The following is a 22954-nucleotide window of genomic DNA, read 5'->3' on the forward strand; positions in this document are numbered from 1 at the left end:
CAAGTCATACCATATTTATGACGACAGACCTGAAGCAACAATAAAAAAAAATCCAGTATGGTATTGCAGCTCAAATAAAGCACAGTTAATTAGCCCTCATTTGCACATTTTAGAAGAGTAATCTAAATTCATTTGTGACCTGGATCATCAACCACATCATTTTTAATCCAGCTTGTTTTATTGATGTCTTCTGGGTGATTTGAGTACTTTTTGTTTGCTTGCCAACCTGAAGGTACTTAAAGATTAAACCTTGCTATGTGTAAAATCAAACACTAGATGAGTAGAGTAATTGCCATCTTGTGGTAGGATTTGATATAATGGATATAGTTGCAAAGTGAAGAGATTCTCCCTTGCTCGTGCTATTAGATAAACTGGGGAAATACTGGAATTCGGATGCACTTGAAAGCTTTACATATCAAATCCCATTTAGCATGGTCATAGCATTCAAGAAGTGATGTGCCTTGAATCTTTTTAATAGAAATTTATTTAAAGTCTGTTTCTGTACGGATTCCTAATGCAAATAGCATTTTTTCTCTTCCTCTCTTGGATTTCCGTTACATCTTTGAATTACCTTTTCTTGTTATTCTCTAGCTCTCCTGTTCTTAAAATAATCCAGTTATGTTAGAAACTTTAAAATAATATATTAAATTAAAATAAATTTGCCATTCAAACTTCAAATTCCAATGAAAATTTTGCCTGATACCTTCATTGACCTGTTAAAGTTGCAAGTATATATTTCCCCTGACATATGGTAAAATCTATAATTTCAAGTATGCCAATACTGAGGCGCACATTATTTCGCCACATGAACATTAAAACTTAAAATTGCAAGCCCTGACCAGAAAGACATTTCCATGGTAACAGACAATGTTGAAACAATGGGGATCCAGCAGCTGTTTTTTTTTGTTTGGAGATACAGCACTGAAACAGGCCCTTCGGCCCACCGAGTCTGTGCCGACCATCAACCACCCGTTTATACTAATCATACACTAATCCCATATTCCTACCACATCCCCACCTGTCCCTATATTTCCCTACCACCTACCTATACTAGTGGCAATTTATAATGGCCAGTTTACCTACCAATCTGCAAGTCTTTTGGCTGTGGGAGGAAACTGGAGCACCCGGAGAAAACCCACGCAGACACAGGGAGAACTTGCAAACTCCACACAGGCAGTACCCAGAATTGAACCTGGGTCGCTGGAGCTGTGAGGCTGCGGTGCTAACCACTGCGCCACTGTGCCGCCCAATACACACAAGTGGTTGGACCAGTTTTGGTCACCTGACTTGCTGGCTGGTTTTGAATTTGAACTTCCATCTAAGGGCTTAGAATTGAGACAAAGCCGTGTGCTCATGGAGTAAAGACCTTTTCCTGGGACTGAGAACATCTCCTCTCTTGCCTGTCTGCCTTCATCACTCCCCATGGAACTGAATTTTGTGAAAACACAAGAAGCTCAAAGAGAGAAGGGTTTGCAATGTGAACAAAGTTTTAAGAAGATTACTGGGCCCCAACAAATCGCAAGACCATTTCTTCAGTCAAGGACTACAGCGAGCTCGAGAAACAGTAACAAGATATTGCCTCAAACTGTTCCACTTATCTTTTCTTCTGCTCATGTCTATTCCTGTCTGCATGTTTATATCGCATGTGCATGCTAGTGTGAGCGCGTCGTATATCCGTAGGCGTGAACCGTAGTAGAGTTTAAGTTTAAAGTTTTAATAAATTTCCTCTTTCTGCTTTAAACCAAAGAAAGCCTGTGTGTGCTCAGTTCTTTGCCTTATAATTGGAAATTGTGAACATGGATTCACAAAAAGGGGAGCTCAGAACACTGTGTTTTAAAGTTAAACCCTGTTACAATAAGACCAGGTAAAGACCCCTGGACACATTGCTCACCTGGTCATAACACTAATCAGGTCTTCAACTTAGAAGTTTTATTTATTCGCAACAGGTACATTTTGCAGCATCATTGCTAAAACTAAAAAAAAAAGAAATATTTGAAGCACGTATTGGAGCAATTCAGCTACCATAACATTATTTATTAAAAATAAATGTTTTGTCTTAAACCAACAGGTTGAAACTTACGGGTCAATGGAGAAGAAAGAGAAGGTTGAGTTTATCTTAGAACAAATGAGACTTTGTTTGGCTGTAAAGGATTATATTCGAACACAAATCATCAGCAAAAAAATCAACACAAAATTCTTCCAAGGTGAAAATACTGAGGTAATGAATGTGCAATAAAATTCTTTTCGTTCATTTGCCAGCTATAAAAAGAGCTGGAATTGTTTCTTCGCAATTTGAAACTGATGCTGCAGTGATGGAGTATCTTGGTGCTTTGTTCGACTATATCATGGAATTGTAAGTGTGAGTTATATCTCATAAATTGCCATTGGTGTCCTGTCTGGGTGGAGGCCAGTTGCTGCCTGGTCTGGAGGATGGAGAAATTGGAACGAGACTTTCTCCGTGCTTGTTAGATCCTAGTAGTTGTTGCAAGTACTGCTGATAGAGGCAAAAAGCAAGTTGAACGGAAGTTCAAAACGTTCTATTCCTTGAGTGATGTGGGGGCAGGAGAGGAGGGGTATAGCTGAATTAGCAAGTATTGACAAGTGGGACTGTATTGAAAGAACCTGATGGGCTGAGTGACCTTTTTAATTATGCTGCATTTTCTTGTGTTAAGATGGATATATATGTGAGACTTTCATTTTAGGCTTAGTCTCCATCGGAAGTAACTCAAACACTAGAAGCAACTGCTGTATACGTATGATTATTAATACATTGTACAAAAGACCATTTTTAACTGAATGGATCTGCAATAATTTTGATGTAGTTTGGTATCTTTTACAGGAGCTGAAGTTAAAATACTACAACCTAATGATTCAAGTTGACCAGCATGAGGGATCCTATCTATCCATCTGCAAGCACTATAGTGCCATCTACGATACACCTTGTATCAAGGATGATAGCACAAAATGGCAACAGGTAAAGAGCTGGTATTGATTGTGAGTGAGTACTGTACTTGAGTTGTGAGCATTGAATGCTGCTAGATTTCCATTGTTTCTTTCCCTTGCACTGTTAGTTGGTCCATGGATGTTTCTTGATCATATGGCATGTAACTCTTGGTAGAAGGTGACCTGTTCACTGAAACATCTGTGAAATATTTGAAGGCCAAAACTTGGTTCTAGCCTGTTGCTGTCCATTAAGAAATTCTGAAGGACAGTAGAATTGTATCGGATATTTGTACAGATTATGACAATTGCCCTGGGGCCAGAACCTGTGCGGTTCATATTGAGTAGTGTTTCCTCCCATTCAGTTTTATCCAGACCAGGAGAAGATATTTGTACAGCTAGTTAGAGACTTCTGGCATGTTAATGCAAATCATTGGCAGCATCTGAGGCAGAAATTTGTCTCCTTTTCTCTCTTTACCTGAACATTTTGAAGCTGCCAAATTCTGAAAGCATCTTTCATTGTTCTAACACACCAATTGCTCCTTGTTCGGAGACCTTATATTGCATAATTCACACAAAATAGTACAAGTTTGTAGTTTATTTTAATAAACTCCAAGTCATCTAATTGCACAGCCAGAAACCGTTGGTGTGTCTCATCATTTAAGGTGGTTACGGCATTGAAAAGAATCCAGGCCAACAGAAGATGGAGAGGATGATAAAAAGAATCCTAGAAGCAGTGTGCAAGGAAGAATATTATATCTACAGAAAGGAATAATGAGACAGATAGAAAATACAGGGCATTCTTAGTCTCAGAAGAAAGAGTATCTTTAAGTCCTTGTTCTAATGCACAAAGAAGCCTCTAATCCACAGAGAAGCAACATCACATGGAGAAGAGGGAAAAGGAAAAGGGAGCTGTTTTGTGGGGTGGAGGGAGCGGTAACTGAAGTTTTAAGCTGCATGTCTTCTTGCCTAGTCTACAGTTCCCAAGTTGACATGTCAACTAATATGTTAAAAAGGACTGTACCTGAGGCCGGAACTTTATATTTTAGATATTGTACATTCAGTTTGAAAAGGAATATTTACATAATTCATATATTTAGATAAGTATGCTTGTAAATGTTTCTATGTAAAACATTCTTTGCCTTTTTATGTACAACACAAAAAAGAAGTGTCAACCAAACCCCAAGCTCCCCACAATGTTGCAGTTCTGCCAAAGCTAGCATAGAGTTATACAGCACAGAAACAGGCCCTTCGGCCCATTGTGTCTGTGCCGGCCATCAAGCACTTAACTATTCTAATCCCATTTTCCAGCACTTGACCCGTAGCCTTGTATGCTATGGCGTTTCAAATGCTCATCTAAATACTACTTAAATGTTTTGAGGGTTCCTGCCTTTACCACTTCTTCAGGCAGTGCGTTCCAGATTCTAACCACTGTCTGGGTGAAAAAATGTTTCCTCAAATTGCCTCTTAAACCTCCTGCCCCTTACCTTAAATCTATGCCCTCTGGTTATTGACCTTTCCGCTAAGGGAAGAAGTTTCTTCCTATCTAACCTATCAATGCCCCTCATAATTTTGTTTAACTCAATCATGTCCCCCCTCAGCCTTCTCTGCTCTAAGGAAAACAACCCTAGCCTTTTCAGTCTCTCTTCATAGCTGAAGTGTTCCGGTCCAGGCAACATCCTGGTGAATCTCCTCTGCACACTCTCCAGTGCAATCACATCCTTCCTATAGTGTGGTGCCCAGAACTGTACACAGTACTCCAGCTGTGGCCTAACTATCATTTTATACAGCTCCATCATAACCTCCCTGCTCGCATATTCTATGCCTCGGCAAGTATCCCATATGCCTTCCTAACCACCTTATCTACCTGCGCTGCTGCCTTCAGTGATCTATGGACAAATACACCAAAGTCCCTCTGACCCTCTGTACTTCCTACCATCCATTGTATATTGCCTTGCCTTGTTAGTCCTCCCAAAATGCATCACCTCCCACTTCTCGGGATTAAATTCCATTTGCCACTGCTGTGTCCATCTTACCAGTCCATCTATATCATCCTTTAATCTAAGGCTTTCCTCCTCACTATTCACCACACCGCCAATTTTCGTGTCGTCCGCGAACTTACTGATCATACCTCCTATATTCACGTCTAAATTATGTGGAACAAGTTTTCTTAGTACTTTAGATGGGTCAGTTTTTGTCCAGTGTGTGCAGGAGGGTTTTCTGACACAGTATGTAGACAGGCCAACCAGGGGCGATGCCACATTGGATTTGGTACTGGGTAATGAACCCGGCCAGGTGTTAGATTTAGATGTAGGTGAGCTCTTTGGTGATAGTGATCACAATTCGGTTAGGTTTACCTTAGCGATGGGCAGGGACAGATATATACCGCAGGGCAAAAATTATAGCTGGGGGAAAGGAAATTATGATGCGATTAGGCAAGATTTAGGATGGGGAAGGAAACTGCAGGGGATGGGCACAATCGAAATGTGGAGCTTATTCAAGGAGCAGCTACTGTGTGTCCTTGATAAGTATGTACCTGTGAGGCAGGGAGGAAGTTGTCGAGCGAGGGAGCCGTGGTTTACTAAAGAAGTTGAAGCGCTTGTCAAGAGGAAGGCGGCGGCTTATGTTAGGATGAGACGTGAAGGCTCAGTTAGAGCGCTTGAGAGTTATAAGCTAGCCAGGAAGGATCTAAAGGGAGAGCGAAGAAGAGCAAGGAGAGGACACGAGAAGTCATTGGCGGATAGGATCAGGGAAAACCCGAAGGCTTTCTATAAGTATATCAGGAATAAAAGAATGACTAGAGTTAGATTAGGGCCAATCAAGGATAGTAGTGGGAAGTTGTGTGTGGAAACAGAGGAGGTAGGGGAAGTGTTAGATGAATATTTTGCGTCAGTATTTACAGTAGAGAAAGAAAATGTTGTCGAGGAGAATACTGAGATTCAGGCTACTGGGCTAGATGGGATTGAGGTTCACAAGGAGGAGGTGTTATCAATTTTGGAAAGTGTGAAAATAGATAAGTCCCCTGGGCCAGATGGGATTTATCCTAGGATTCTCTGGGAAGCCAGGGAGGAGATTGCAGAGCCTTTGTCCTTGATCTTTATGTCGTCATTGTCGACAGGAATAGTGCCGGAAGACTGGAAGATAGCAAATGTTGTCCCCTTGTTCAAGAAGGGGAGTAGAGACAGCCCTGGTAATTATAGACCTGTGAGCCTTACTTCGGTTGTGGGTAAAATGTTGGAAAAGGTTATAAGAGACAGGATTTATAATCATCTTGAAAAGAATAAGTTCATTAGCGATAGTCAGCACGGTTTTGTGAAGGGTAGGTCGTGCCTCACAAACCTTATTGAGTTTTTCGAGAAGGTGACCAAACAGGTGGATGAGGGTAAAGCAGTGGATGTGGTGTATATGGATTTCAGTAAGGCGTTTGATAAGGTTCCCATGGTAGGCTATTGCAGAAAATACGGAAGTATGGGGTTGAAGGTGATTTAGAGCTTTGGATCAGAAATTGGCTAGCTGAAAGAAGACAGAGGGTGGTGGTTGATGGCAAATGTTCATCCTGGAGTTTAGTTACTAGTGATGTACCGCAAGGATCTGTTTTGGGGCCACTGCTGTTTGTCATTTTTATAAATGACCTGGAAGAGGGTGTAGAAGGGTGGGTTAGTAAATTTGCGGATGACACTAAGGTCGGTGGAATTGTGGATAGTGCCGAAGGATGTTGTAGGGTACAGAGGGACATAGATAGGCTGCAGAGCTGGGCTGAGAGATGGCAAATGGAGTTTAATGTGGAAAAGTGTGAGGTGATTCACTTTGGAAGGAGTAACAGGAATGCAGAGTACTGGGCTAATGGGAAGATTCTTGGTAGTGTAGATGAACAGAGAGATCTTGGTGTCCAGGTACATAACTCCCTGAAGGTTGCTACCCAGGTTAATAGGGCTGTTAAGAAGGCATATGGTGTGTTAGCTTTTATTAGTAGGGGGATCGAGTTTCGGAGCCACGAGGTCATGCTGCAGCTGTACAAAACTCTGGTGAGACCGCACCTGGAGTATTGCGTGCAGTTCTGGTCACCGCATTATAGGAAGAATGTGGAAGCTTTGGAAAGGGTGCAGAGGAGATTTACTAGGATGTTGCCTGGTATGGAGGGAAGGTCTTACAAGGAAAGGCTGAGGGACGAGGTTGTTTTCGTTGGAGAGAAGGAGGAGGAGAGGTGACTTAATGGAGACATATAAGATAATCAGAGGGTTAGATAGGGTGGATAGTGAGAGTCTTTTTCCTCGGATGGTGATGGCAAACACGGGACATAGCTTTAAGTTGAGGGGTGATAGATATAGGACAGATGTCAGAGGCAGTTTCTTTACTCAGAGAGTAGTAGGAGCGTGGAACACCCTGCCTGCAACAGTAGTAGACTCGCCAACTTTAAGGGCATTTAAGTGGTCATTGGATAGACATATGGATGAAAATGGAATAGTGTAGGTCAGATGGTTTCACAGGTCGGCGCACCATCGAGGGCCGAAGGGCCTGTACTGTGCTGTAATGTTCGAATTCTAATTCTTAGTGATGAATTACAGATTTAGAACTACTTGTATAAATGGATTCTAGGCTTTATAGGCTGGATACTCATGGCTAATTGAAACATGGCTAAATGTAAACATAGTTTCTGAAGTTAAAAATAGTGTAAAGAAAAATATTGATGATGTAAAATGACAAATTAAAATTTTCAATATATTTTCTTTCAGCGATAAATGACCTGTCAATATTTTAAATGATCATGAATGATAATTTGATGTCAATTATGAATTGTCAGTATTTTGAATCTTTCAATATGTGGATCATCACACTCATCTAGAGACTCCTGCCCATCCAAATCACTTTTCATAGAAAAAAGTTATGAAATAACTTCCACACATGCATGATAAATAGTATTGTAAAAGTTTGAAAACATTGCAGAACAATAGCATTATTGTCAGCTCTTAAAAGGAAATGTCTGCCTACAGTTGCTTTCTAAAAATAGTAATTTGACTTCAAAGAGGAAAATAAATGGCAGTCTGTTCTTTTGGCAGTACTTTGAATGTGAGCCTGTTGACCTCAGATAATTGGGGGCCGAGGGAAACGGGGTGCTGGGAGAAGTGATGGAAAGAGACAAAGATCTGTTGTGATCTACAATATAATGCATTTTGCAGATCCGGTTTGCAAGTTGTCTGCAGAGGTAAACATTGCCTGAGACTGCCCCAACCTGTTTCTGTTTCTTCTTTGGCCTCCTTATCTCGAGAGACAATGGGTAAGCGCCTGGAGGTGGTCAGTGCTGTGTGGAGCATTGCCTGGAGTGACAGGCTCTTCCACAGGTGCTGCAGAAAAATTTTGTTTGTCGGGGCTGTTACACAGTTGGCTCTCCCCTTGCGCCTCTCTTTTTTCCTGCCAACTGCTAAGTCTCTTCGACTCGCCACACTTTAGCCCCGCCTTTATGGCTGCCCGCCAGCTCTGGCGAACGCTGGCAACTGACTCCCACGACTTGTGATCAATGTCACAGGATTTCATGTTGCGTTTGCAGACGTCTTTAAAGCGGAGACATGGACGGCCGGTGGGTCTGATACCAGTGACGAACTCGCTGTACAATGTGTCTTTGGGGATCCTGCCATCTTCCATGCGGCTCACATGGCCAAGCCATCTCAAGCGCCGCTGACTCAATAGTGTGTATAAGCTGGGGATGTTGGCCGCCTCGAGGGCTTCTGTGTTGGAGATACGGTCCTGCCACCTGATGCCAAGTATTCTCCGGAGGCAGCGAAGATGGAATGAATTGAGACGTCGCTTTTGGCTGACATACGTTGTCCAGGCCTCGCTGCCATAGAGAAAGGTACTGAGGACACAGGCTTGATACACTCGGACTTTTGTGTTCCATGTCAGTGCGCCATTTTCCCACACTCTCTTGGCCAGTCTGGACATAGCAGTGGAAGCCTTTCCCATGCGCTTGTTGATTTCTGCATCTAGAGACAGGTTACTGGTGATAGTTGAGCCTAGGTAGGTGAACTCTTGAACCACTTCCAGAGCGTGGTCGCCAATATTGATGGATGGAGCATTTCTGACGTCCTGCCCCATGATCGTTTTCTTGAGGCTGATGGTTAGGCCAAATTCATTGCAGGCAGCCGCAAACCTGTCGGTGAGACTCTGCAGGCACTCTTCAGTGTGAGATGTTAAAGCAGCATAGTCAGCAAAGAGGAGTTCCCTGATGAGGACTTTCCGTACTTTGGACTTCGCTCTTAGACGGGCAAGGTTGAACAACCTGCCCCCTGATCTTGTGTGGAGGAAAATTCCTTCTTCAGAGGACTTGAACGCAAGTGAAAGCAGCAGGGAGAAGAAAATCCCAAAAAGTGTGGGTGCGTGAACACAGCCTTGTTTCACGTCACTCAGGATAGGAAAGGGGTCTGATGAGCCACCATGTTGAATTGTGCCTTTCATATTGTCATGGAATGAGATGATGATACTTAGTAGCTTTGGTGGACATCCAATCTTTTCTAGTAGTCTGAAGAGACCACGTCTGCTGACGAGGTCAAAGGCCTTGGTGAGATCAATGAAAGCAATGTAGAGGGGCATCTGTTGTTCACGGCATTTCTCCTGTATCTGACGAAGGGAGAACGGCATGTCAACGGTCGATCTCTCTGCACGAAAGCCAACCTGTGCCTCAGGGTAGTCGCGCTCGGCCAGCTTCTGGAGCCTGTTTCGAGTGACTCGAGCAAAGACTTTCCCCACTGTGCTGAGCAGGGAGATTCCACGGTAGTTGTTGCAGTCACCTCGGTCACCTTTGTTTTTCTAGAGGGTGATGATATTGGCATCGCGCATGTCCTGAGGTACTGCTCCCTCGTCCCAGCACAGGCATAGCAGTTCATTTAGTGCTGAGAGTATAGCAGGCTTGGCTCTCTTGATTATTTCAGGGGTAATGCTGTCCTTCCCAGGGGCTGTTCCGCTGGCTAGAGAATCAATGGCATCACTGAGTTCCGATTTGATTGGCTGTATGTCCAGCTCATCCATGACTGGTTGAGGCTGGGCTGCATTGAGGGCAGTCTCAGTGACAGCATTCTCCCTGGAGTACAGTTCTAGGTAGTGCTCAACCCAGCGGTCCATTTGTTTGTGTTGGTCAGTGATTATGTCCCCTGATTTAGATTTGAGGGGGGCGATCTTCTTGATGGTTGGCCCAAGAGCTCTCTCAATGCCATCATACATTCCTCTGATATTTCCGGTGTCAGAGGCCAGCTGAATATGACTGCATAGGTGTTGCCAGTAGTCGTTTACGCAGCGCCTGGCTGTTCTTTGTGCAGTGCTTCTGGCTGCTTTAAGTGCTACGTATGTTAACTCGCTGGGGGCGTTCTTGTAGTTCAACAGTGCAATGCGCTTAGCGGCTATGACAGGTTCCAGCTCTTCATTATGAGATTGAAACCAGTCTGCATTTCTCTTCGCACTTTTGCCATAGGTGGTCAAAGCTGACTCATAGATGGCATCTCTGATGTGGGCCCACTTGGTCTCAGCATCCCCTGTGGGAGTGTTTTGAAGGGCTGTTACAAGTGAATTTAGAAATTTTTGTAACAGCTGTGGGTGAGAAATTCTGCTCGTGTTGATGCGCGGGTGGCCCTTCTGCTTGGAATGATGCAACTTCTTTGGTCTGAGTCTAACCTTGCTGCACACCAGGGAGTGGTCGGTGTCGCAGTCCGCACTGTGGAAGCTGCGTGTGATTTGAACACTGTTTAAGGCGGCTCGCCTTGTGACAATGAGGTCTAGCTGGTGCCAACGACGCGATCATGGGTGCCTCCATGAAACCTGGTGACAGGGTTTAGTGTGAAAGAACGAGTTGGTGATGCAGAGGTTATGATAGGTACACAACTCGAGCAGTCTCTATCCGTTATCATTCATCCTTCCAATGCCATAGCGCCCAAGGCAGGAGGGCCATGAGTCATGGTCGGCCCCTATTGTGTTAATTGGGCTAAATAAAGTAGACCGTTTAGGAAGTAAACTGGGGGAAAACACATTCACTTTCACCAAATCGAATGTATTTATTAGTGTTGCCTGTTGTAGAGTAGTGCAACATGTTTAATAAAAGTTTTGAAATAAATATCCTGAAATAAATTAACCCCTAGAGAATTCTGTCACACTCGAATAATATTGGACATTTCCATGAAGATTTATCCAGGGAGTTGTGTGATTTCTCAGGCTACTAAAAAATAAAAAGGGGTGGGTGGAGGGTGTGGTAGAGTAGAGTGGGAAGGGGATACACTTCATGAATTTGTGGTGAAAAAATGCATTTCCACAGGAGAGAGCAGCTGTTGTCTTTTTCCTTATATTCTTTGAAGCAATTTACTCTGATGTGCAGAGCAGTTTGGTATCTAAAGTGTATGTGATAAATGTGAGATCTCTTTCAATCATTTTGAGCATTCAGTATTTCACACTTGCACTGTTAGCAATTGTTATATTTATTAGGAGACCAGAATAGTACTGCTACTCCCAGTTTTTGTAGTCAGCTAATCCATGTATATGTTGTGTGCTTTTTAAATTGCCCAAGTTTTAATAATTTTTTTTATATATATAAAACATTCAGGCTCTGAAGAGTGTTGTTCTCTATGCGATCCTGGCCCCCTATGACAATGAGCAATCTGATCTAGTTCACAGAATCAGTCTGGATAAAAAGCTTGAAGAGATTCCAAAGTACCGGTAAGATGATGTTTAAGAGGAAACCAAAATAAACTTCTTGATAGCCCTACACTTAATTTTTTTTGTTTGAAATTTTTTTTATATTTGTTGAGTTTTAAACAAGTGCTGTCCCAGCAGCTCCGTGAAAGAAATTGCATCTTACACATCCTCAGGATGTTTCAAAATACTGCACAGCCAATGAATTACTTCTGAAATGCAGCTAATGTTATGTAAACAGATACACCAGCCAATTTGTGCACAATTAGGTCCCACAAACGGCTGTTGGATAAATGACCAGTTAGTCTGGTATTCAGTGCTTCAGCAATAAATGTTGATTAGGACACTGGGAGAACGCTTATGCTCTTTGAATAATAGTTTCATGGGATCTTCTACATCCACCTGAATGGCACAAAACCTTAGCTTTATTATCTCATCGGAAAACTGGCACCTCCAACAATGTCGCACTCCCTCAATACTGCATTGAAGTGCCAACCCAGTTTATGTGCTCAAGACATGGAGCTCTGCTTAAACCTACAACATTCGAACTAAAGTGAGAATGTTGCCACTGAATCAAGGGTGCAAACGAGTTTACTCTCAGTGCTAAGTTAGCTGGGATGGTGGTTGGGTCACTGCAGTTGGCTTCAGCGCCCCAAATTAGGGAGGTAAAAGTCAATTATGCTTGCTGCCTCTGACCACTATCCAGCAACTTTTGCTGGAAGTGCACATTTGGATCCAGCTTAGATGGGTTGCTGGCCAGGTTACGAATTTTCTCTGTCAAGACTTGTCATGAATAATAGCCACTTGAGCAGGGCGCAGATAGATAATTGCCTCTTGTAGAATGCCTTAGAGGTAGATGGGAGAATATTGATGAGAGATTACATTATAAAAAACAGCAGTACTTTTTAAAGTGTAATACTGAGGGTAAATCATCTATAAAAAGGATATAGTAAATGCAGTATTTTGTTCCACTTGATTCAGCAACTTATTTGCATGTTTTGTGCTCCTGGGAGAACAAATGTTCACTTGTGTTTGTATTGAATGTAACTGGAGGGAACCCGTTTTACTGCACTGCCAGAAGATGCATTTCAATTTTTCATGTATGGTATTGAGTTGCATATTGGGAGGTTACAGTATTAGGATCAAGTTGTGCATTTAAGCATAGGTTACAGGCTGGTGAATTAGTACATGGCTCTGACTGAAAGATGACATAATCTCACTCCTATGATTTCTTCATGTGATGAGTTTGAGTTTGTAAACTCAGCCTAGCGGCCAACCAGATTGGAAAATAATTGACTTGATTATCCTGATGAAAAGTGCAGTGGTCACTGGTCTGGGAAGGAATGCAAAGCCTGTGGAGTAGGGAGGAAATGTACAGAAAATTAGGGGAGAGCGATGAAGAGAAGTTTACTTAAGAAAATTTCTTAACCAGTTTTAACATTTTTAAATCAAAGCAAATAAAGTTTTAAAAAATAATTACAAAAACTATATAAATACAAGTGTATTTTTTAAATTGGGATTTGTTTGGAGGTGTAAGCCCTGTCTTCTGTTACAATCTAATGTTTCTATGGGGTATTTCGAACCAGTTATTAATTTTTCAGCAGTTTTTAACTAGCTTAAGTAACATTTGAGTTGTAGTTGCTAGATTGGGGAAAGGTTAATTTGTTCTGTTATTTGGTCAATAAGTGGTTTCTCGATTACACCAGCCTTCAGGTCAAAATATGCTTTCTTGTTGATAGAATGGCAAATGTTAATGTGGAATTTTTTCAATCGAGTGGAATCCTCTTTAGAACATGGAGCATAGAACAAAATACAGCACAGAAGGAGGCCATTCAGCCCATCATGTCCACGCTGGCCAAATAAGCTATCCACCCAAACTAATCCCACCTTCCAGCACCTGGTCCATAGCCCCACAGGTTACAGTACCTTAGGTGCATATCCAGGTACCTTTTAAAAGAATTGAGGGTCTGTGCCTCCACCACCGATCCTGGCAGTGAATTTCAGACACCCACCACCCTCTCTGGGTGAAAACGTTTCTCCTAGTGTTCCATCTAATCCTTCTTCTAATCACCTTAAATCAGTGTCTCCTGGTAACTGACCTCCCCACCAGGGGAAACAGTCTATTCTATTTTGGCCCCTCAGAATTTTATACACCTCAATCAAGTCACCCCTCAGCCTCCTCAATTCCAGGGAAAACAACCCCAACCTATCCAATCTTTTCTCATAGCTGCAACCCGCAAGCCCTGGCAACATTCTTGTAAATCTTCTCTGCACTGTCTCCAGAGCAATTATGTCCTTCCTGTAATGTGGTGACCACAGCTGCATGCAATACTCCAGCTGCGGCCTAGCCAGCGCTCTCTGCAGCTCCAGCATCACATTCCTGATTTTGTACACTATACCTCGGCCAATAAAGGAAAGCAATCCATATGCCTTCTTCACTCTATCTACCTGTCCTGCCACCTTCAGGGACCTGTGGACATGCACTCCAAGGTGTTTCACTTCTTCTACACCTTTCGATATCCTCCTGTTTATTGTGTATTCCCTCGCTTTATTTGCCCTCCCCAAATGCATCATCTCACTCCTCAGGATTGAATTCCATTTGCCACTTTTCCGCCCACTCAAGCAAACCATTGATATCATTCTGGAGTCCATGACTCTCCTCCTCACTATTAACTACAAGGCCAATGTTTGTGTCATCAGCAAATTTCCCAATCATGCCTCCCACATTTAAGCCCTAATCATTAATATATACCACAAACAGCAAGGGATCCAACACTAAGTCCTGTGGAACACCGCTGGAAACCACTTTCCATTCAGAAAAACATCCGTCGACTACTACCCTTTGTTTCCTGTCACTGAGCCAATTCTGGATTCAACCTGTCACCTTCCCCTGTATGCCGTGGGCTTTCATTTTATTGACCAGTCTGCCATGTGGGACCTTGTTGAATGCCTTACTAAAATCCATGTAAATCATATCCACTGCACAACCCTCATCAATCCTCCTTGTTACTTCCTCAAAAAACTCTTAAGTTAGTAAGACATGACCTTCCCTTAACAAATCAATGCTGACTATCCCTGATTAATCCATGTCTTTCTATGTGGCAGTTTATCCTATCCCTCAGAATAGATTCTAACAATTTACGCACCACCAAGGTCAGACTGGCGTGTAATTACCTGGCTTATCCTTTGCACCCATTTTAAACAATGGTACAACGTTTGCAGACCTTCAATCATCTGGTACCTCGCCGGTATCTAATGAGGATTTGAAGATGATCTTCAGCGCATCTGCTATTTCCTCCCTGGCTTCCTTTAACAGCCTGGGATGCAAAACATCCGGTGCTGGCGATTTATCCACTTTCAGGGATGTCAGACCCTCAAGCATTTCATCTCTTATGCTTATCTTATCTAATATTTCACACTCCTCTTTAACTACAATGTCTGCATCAACCCTCTCCTTTGTGAAGACAGGGATAAAAAAAACTCATTAAGAACCCTGCCCGCATCTTCTGCATCCACGCATAAGTTCCCCTGTACATCTCTGATAGGCCTACCCTTTCCTTCGTTATCATCTTACTCAATGTACTGATGAAACATCTTCGGGTTTTCCTTGATTTTAATGCTGTGAGCTGTATTGGAGAAAGGATTGAGCTTGAAGCCCCTGAATATACTGACTGTATAGAAAACATGCAATGTGTTACTGACAATAAGGAACAGAGTTAGGATTTATAGATTATTTTTGATGATTTGCAGTACAAGATTGCCAACCAAGATTGATTGCGTATAGTTAAACTTTGGTGTCTTTTACTTTTTCAGATCAGCATTATGTTTTTGTTTTGCAGGGATCTGCTGAAGCTGTTTACCACAATGGAACTTATGCGTTGGAGCTCACTGGAGGATGATTATGGCAAGGAATTGAGGGAAGAATTACCTGAAAATGCTTGCACAGATGTATTTTCTAGCACAGAAGAAGGAAATAAGAGATGGAAAGATCTTAAAAACCGTGTAGTGGAGCATGTACGCTGAATTCTATTATATTTCCTAAATATTAGAAAACTGTCTGATATATTAGCAAAACTAGGGGCCCTAGCTGCTGCTTTACTTAGTGGCAGTGAATAGAATAATTGATTTATTACATTTTATTTATTTCTCTCTGCTATTGAGTGTATTTTAAATTGTAATAGTGGTATTTCTGCTGGCTCAGTTAGTAAGTAATATGCCTGGTGTGGTACAAAACTGTGAAGAACAAGGGATGATCTTATTTGAATCCTGCATTGAGTTATCTGATCATGGCAGAAGCAGCAGTAAGAGCACTGTAGTTAGTCTTTTCTTTTTTTTGTGCATGGTAGTGGGGGTGGAGGGAGGAAACAGGTATAGCTCCTGTTCTTGACTTCTATTCAGAGGCACTTCTTAACAGATGACAAGTGTGTATGATGATCCATTCCTGAGATTGGAGTTTCCTGTGATTTCTTTGCGCTTTCATTCCTCACCCATTGCCACCCTGACCTCCCTCCACATCCCTTCACAAACACACAGTCCAACAGTCTGCTAACTGTGCTCAATATTTAGGCTTGCACATGTCATTCCTCAAACTGTACCCAAGGGTGATGCAGTGGAAAGTGAAGGGAAAGGTTAAAATGGTTGCAATAAACATTCCAGCAAGCTTTTTGCTGAAATAAGGAAACAACAGATGAGAAAGCAGGAGCCATATTGCAAGATTTTTGCCACGAACAAGTGGGGCTGCTCTTCCACGTAAAGAAAAAGAACTTGGATTTATATAGTGCTTTTCACGATCTCAAGATGTCCCAAAGCATCAGCCAGTGGAGTACTTCTGAAATATAATCAGTCTTGTAATGTAGGAAACATGGCAGCCAACTTGCCCACGAACAACAATATGTTAGTGAACAGAGAATCTGTTTAGTATTGTGGGTTGAGGGATAATATTGTCAGGATACCAGGGATAACTCCACTGCTGTTTGAAATAGTGTCATGGGATCTAGTATGATCATCTGAGAACACAGCTGGGGCCTTGGCTTAATGTGTCATCCGAAAGACAGTGCCTCTGATAATTCAGCACTCCCTCAGTACTGCACTGGAATGTCTGCCTAGATTTTTGTGCTCAATTCCTGGATTGGGACTTGAACCCACAACGTTCTGACTTGGAGGCAAGAGTATTGCCAGTTGAAACATAGCTGGCACAATCGTGTTATCATAGGATGGTAGCAGAATATAATCTACTAAAAGTTTTGTGTAAGCATCCATTTTTTGGCCACAAGTTCCACTTCCCATGGTCACACTTTAATATTTATCATCGTAAGTCCTTATAATGGACATGTTTACCTAAGGAATTTTCGAGTACTACTGTAGCTATGGGCTGCAGCGACAAAGCATTAGGTTCCGCATTGTCCATTCCATTGTGAGTATAGTGCTCAATGAGAAATATCATGGGAGATAGACTATTGTCTACTAATAAATTTTAAGCAATGGTTTGTTCATATTACACTGAATACTGAACTTGTCTACAGGTAATTACAGTCAAGGGAAAGGTAACCTGTCCCTCTGGATCATGCCCTATTCAAAATACATGAATTTTTATTGTCCTATAAACTTTAAACAAAAATTGCATTTTAATGTTGATATTTCAGAATATTCGAATAATGGCAAAATATTACACACGAATAACAATGAAGAGAATGGCAGAGCTTCTTGATCTTTCAGTTGATGTGAGTACCAAACTTTCTGTAATCTAAAAGGAGAATTTCAAGGTGCGAGTGTGAAATTTTCAAACTGCAATTATTTCAAGTCTGAAAATTGCCTAGCAGTACAATTATAGTTTTTTTTTCCTTCCAAACTCGTGCTGTCCCTGGAAAAATGTTGAGCTATGTAGCAATAATGTGAACTACAGGTGGTAGCAATGGGAGCAATTTAGGAAATGAATTACGATATGCATGATGCAATATTGGCGTTAGTGCATTCTTCCCCCATTATATTAGTACTGTTGTACGAAATAAACCTATTGACAGCACTGCTTTTTTAATGAATGAATGAAACTTGATGATTCAATACAGAATAATCCACAGTGAACAATTACTTTTTCAAAAAAAAGACAATGGCAGTAAACCATGTAATTCAGGAAAAGAAGTTAACTTATGTCACTGCTTACTTTCTTATAAACCACCTCTGCAAAATCATCTGATTTTACGCATGATGTATCTACTGTCTTTACATTTATTAGAATGAGGATATAGAGGTGTTCTCTGGTACAGACCAGATGTCAAGTAAAGCAACAAAAACAAGAAATGCTGGAATCACTCAGCAGGTCTGGCAGCATCTGTGGAAAGAGAAGCAGAGTTAACGTTTAGGGTCAGTGACCCTTCTTCGGAACTTTGCTTTTATGTCAAGTAAAGCAGTTGTACTGCTTATTACATTTAACTATAGGTCTGTCTTTTCAGTCTGGCATTGAAAACCAATGAGACTGAATACATTGAGGAAAGGACAGGAAGTAAAAATGGTGATGAACATCAGGAGAAATATGGTGGAAGAGAAGGAGCGAAACTACAAATTGAAAAGGACTGTACCATTGGCTAGAAGCAGCTTTTGGAATAAAACCAGTGCTTGTCCAAGTATTATATCTGACCAAAAAGAAGTTCTCACCACAACAGTGGAAATTTCCTGGTAGCGAGCACATGAACTTGCTATGAAGAGTGAAATAAATCAGTTTTTTGGCTACACATAGTGCACATTAGTATGTCCTCATTTAATAATAGCTGCTTCAACAAATTGGAGGTTCACATTGTCATCAGTGTGTAAAATGCCACTGTAATGGTTAGTCATTTCAGGCCTTTTATGTTTTTGAGTTCCTGTTTATAGACTATCATAAAACAGTTTGTGCAAAATTCCTCCAGTGAGAACATTGTGAAGGTACCATTGCAGTGACATCAGTGCACTGTTGACCTTGCTGTATTTAAACCTTGATTACATTGTACTGGGTGAATTCTATACAAAATGCCTGCTCCAAACCTGAAAAAACCTCGTTCTAAAGCAAAAGTCACCACATAAGGCAATTTAAACATCAGTAAAAGTACAGCTATTTCCCTTTGTTAACATTTAGGATTATTCGACAATCCAGTAGAGTCAGCTTTCTCTTTTGCTGTTTGCACTTTTCTTATTTTCAAGTTGTAATCCACGTTTATATTTTTTGCAGGAATCAGAGGAGTTTCTTTCCAATCTGGTGGTAAACAAGACCATCTTTGCAAAAGTAGACAGGCTAGCGGGAATTATCAATTTCCAGAGACCCAAGGACCCCAATGACATACTCAACGACTGGTCACACAAACTGAACTCTCTGATGGCACTGGTGAACAAAACCACACACCTCATAGCCAAGGAGGAGATGATCCACAACCTCCAGTAGAGGATGAAAGTTGGTGTGTCTTTTGAAAAGACATTTTAAGATCTAAAATAATTCTTAATAACCATGCAGAAAATATGTAAATTTCTTTTTGTGCTGAACCAAAAGCAGTTTCTGATTGTTTGGTGCATGATCTTCACGGTTAGATATCAAAGGATAAGCTTTGACAGTATGGTTGATTTTCCTCTTTTTAAGAAAAGATTAGTATAAACTAGAGTTTGAATAAAGTGGAGTGTTTGCATTTTGTGATGTGTACTGTAAATGGAATGAACCAGACCATCAAAACATTGTCACCGGGGTAACTTTTCAATTGAAAATTACAATGTTTTGTATTATTTAGATGTGTTCATTAAACCAAATTTTAAAAGTTGCAAATATCCTTTCTAGTAATTACTGTGTTCTTTGGCATATTAATTATGCTATTCCATTTACACTACAGTGAATTTTAAAACTGAAAAATACAGAAGTGTAGAGAAGTTCCATGTATTTTTTCCCTTTCCTCTTCTGAAGCATTGTTTGACCAGTGCACTTGATGTTTTAAGTTGTGTAGCCATTGCTAGCAGAACACTGATTTAATTGTTTGACCATATTTGTTTAACAACACCCACCCTTCCCCTTTGTTCTAAGTATTTATTCTGGAATTATGTGAGAGTAAGTAATACAGCACACTTTGATGTAACTTGCATTTGTTTATGGTTTACCCCATTGAAACCCTACAAAATTTCTCAAATACCATTCTTGATCCATTTTTTGTTCCTTTAGTAGCTCCCAAAGATAGCGTTGTGGGAAGAGGATCTATGTATATCAAATTTGTGCTGTTCAGTCTGTAATATTCAAGTCAATGTGAAGAGATTTAACAGAATAATTGCTGTTCCTTAAGGATAAAGGACAGAATATTTAAACTTTTGAAAGCTGCTGCTTCCTTTTCACCACACATTAAGTAAATGTTCCCATAGCAACCACGCTGACAGTTTTGAGCAGCAGAATTAAACTAACCAATTACAGCAATCCCTCCAATCGGAACCAGAACCACCCTTTGCTTTCTGTTGCTTTCTGATTTGTTCTCTGTAATGAACAGCATGCTACAGTTATGTTTGCATCACTTTTCAGATGTTAAGAGATCTATAATTTTTTTTGTCTTTCCATTTTATCCAGAACGTGGTTAGACTGTGCAACTTGCTACCACATGGAGCAGTTGAGGCGAATAGCATTAATACGTTTAAGGAGAACCTAAATAAACTCCTGAAAGAGTTAGGAATAGCAGGTTACGCTGATGGGGTTCAACAGAGGGGTGGGAAGAGACTCATGTGGAGCATAAATATCAGCATGGACCAAATAGGCCAAATGGCCTTGTTTCTGTGCTGTACATTCAATGTACTTCAGATTTTGGAAGTTTATTCATGCCCTCCCAGGCAAGTGGATTGGTGCAAACTTGCACACATCCTTCTGCTGATAGAACTATTTGTGAGCTTGAGTTGGGGAAAGTGACTGAAATTACTGGCTCTCCAGTTTTTCTCCCCGCACTCTTTGCAGAGCCTTTAATTCGAACTCACAGTAGTATAGACGAGATGAGAAATTCACAAAGTGGGGAATTGAAAGCAGGCCCACAACCAACCATACAGCATATGGTTACAGCATGTTGGAGTTATATGCAATTGGAAGTATTTGCGTTTTTTATAACGTGGTGATAATCTCCCAGAAATACAAGGGAACCAAGGGACTTGAAAAATGAAGAACTGACAGTAATTAATATCAGTAAAGAGGTAGTACTCGAACAAATTAATTGGATTGAAAGTTGATAAATCCCCTGGACCAGATGAGCTACATCCCAAAATATTGAAGGAGATGGCTCTGGAAGGGTTCCTGCAGACTGGAAAGCAGCAAATGTCACCCACTATTTAAGAAGGGAGCAAGAGAGAAAATGGAGAACTACAAACCTGTTAGTTTGATGTCGGTTATCGGGAAAATGTTAAAATATATTAGAAAGGATGAGATAACTGGACACCTGGAAAATAGTATGATTTGGGCAGAGTCAGCATGGATTTGTGAAAGGGAAATCATGTCTGACAAACCTTTTGGAGTTTTTTGAGGATGTTACTTGGAGCATCGATAAAGGAGAACCAGTGGATGTGGTGTGTTTGGATTTTCAGAAGGCTTTTGATAAGGTCCCACACAGGAGGTTAGTAAACAAAGTTAGAGCACATAGGATTGGGGGTAATATATTGCAATGGATTGAGAATTGGTTAACAGACAGAAAGCAGAGAGTAGGAATAAATGGGTCATTCTCAGGATGGCAGGTTGTTACTAGTGGGGTACTGCAAGGATCAGTGCTGGGGCCACAGCTGTTTACAATCTGTATAAATTATTTGGATATGGGGACCAATTGTAACATTTCCAGATTTGTGGATGACACAAAACTAGGTGGGAATGCAAGTTGTGAGGAGGATGCAAGGAGGCTTCAAGGGGATTTGGACAGATGAAGTGAATGGGCAAGAACATAGCAGATGGAATATAATGCGAATGTGTGAAGTTATTCACTTTAGTAGAAAAAACAGAAAGGCAGAGTATTTCTGAAATGGTGAGAGGTTGGGAAGTGTTAATGGCCAGAGAGACCTGGGTGTCTTTGTTCATGAGTCACTAATAGCTAGTATGGAGGTGCAGCAAGCAATTAAGAAGGCAAATGGTATGCTGGCCTTCATTGCAAGGGGATTTGTGTACTGGAGTATTGTGTACAGTTTTGGTCTCCTTATCTAAGGAAGGATATACCTGCCATAGAGAGAGTGTAACGGAGGTTCACCAGACTTAATCCCTGGGATGGCAGGATTGAGGAGAGATTGCAGAAACTGGGCCTGTATTCTCTGGAGTTTCAAAGAATGAGAGGTGATCTCGTTGAAACTTACAAAATTCTTACAGGACGTGACAGGGTGGATGTGGACAGGATGTTTCCTCTGGCTGGTGAGTCTAGAACAAGGGGATACAGTCTCAGAATAAGGGACAGGCCATTTAAGACTGAGATGAGGAGGAACTTCTTTACTCAGAGGGTGGTGAATCTGTGGAATTCTCTACCCCAGAGGGCTGTGGAAGCTCAATCATTGAGCATGTTCAAGACCGAAATCGATAGATTTCTGAATACTGACGACATGAAGGGATATAGGGATAGTGGGGAAAAATGGTGTCGAGGTAGATTATCAGCCATGATTTGTTTGAATGGTGGAGCAGGCTCAATGGGCCAAATGGCCTTCTCCTGCTCCTATTTCCTTTGATCGTATGATACATTGGATATAGTAGTATGTATATCTCATGCATCTATTTTATAAGGTACAAGTTTCTAAGGTTCAACAGCCCTTAAAAACCCAACTTGAGTAAGTATTTTGATTGAAGAAATGGTAGTTGGTGAACACTAAAATACCTTGTCAATGGTTTGCTTCAAAGGTCAAAATCAATCAAATAATCCAGCAGTTGTCTGATCTGAGGTGGGGAAGGAGTTGGAAACAAAACCTAATGCATCACCGTTTCAAATGATCTCATCTTGAAGACTGCAAGTTGCATGACCTTTTAAAATATTGATAGTCATTTGCAAAAGAATTTATTCCACTGGGAAGGTGTATTTGTAACTTTGGCACTTGTTCAATGCCTACTTGGGTGTAACTAAACATACTGGACAGAAAAACAGTTAAAGGCTGTTAAAAGTTTAAACTTTTCACCCCTGGCCCCTCCTCAAAATTTCTGCTCTCATCTGCTCATTGTATTGGTTGCTGGTTGAGGGATAAATATTGTCCAGGACACCGGGAAGAACTCCCCTACTCTACAAATAATGCCCTGGGATCTTTCATATGCACCTAAGAGAGCAGATGGGGCCTCTGTTTAACATCTCATCCAAAAGACGTTGACTCCAACAGTACAACACTCCCTCAGTGCTGCACTAAGCTGTCAGTTTAT

At 41.3% G+C, this 22954-nt stretch overlaps 1 protein-coding gene across 1 annotated transcript in view; it reads left to right on the top strand.

Moving 5' to 3' along the window:
• psmd12 (proteasome 26S subunit, non-ATPase 12) overlaps positions 1 to 19390 on the top strand; it is a 42679-nt gene extending 23289 nt beyond the window's left edge. The window contains exons 6-11 of the mRNA XM_068058495.1: positions 2069 to 2218; positions 2840 to 2974; positions 11519 to 11631; positions 15447 to 15621; positions 17250 to 17327; positions 18809 to 19390. Of these exons, the coding sequence (XP_067914596.1) occupies positions 2069 to 2218; positions 2840 to 2974; positions 11519 to 11631; positions 15447 to 15621; positions 17250 to 17327; positions 18809 to 19018 (861 nt within the window). The 3' untranslated portion in view covers positions 19019 to 19390. The remainder of the gene's footprint in view (positions 1 to 2068; positions 2219 to 2839; positions 2975 to 11518; positions 11632 to 15446; positions 15622 to 17249; positions 17328 to 18808) is intronic.
• Positions 19391 to 22954: the final 3564 nt, after the last annotated feature.

This window comes from Heterodontus francisci, chromosome 26 (genome assembly GCF_036365525.1).
Source record: "Heterodontus francisci isolate sHetFra1 chromosome 26, sHetFra1.hap1, whole genome shotgun sequence".
In the NCBI taxonomy this organism is placed as follows: Eukaryota; Metazoa; Chordata; class Chondrichthyes; order Heterodontiformes; family Heterodontidae; genus Heterodontus; species Heterodontus francisci.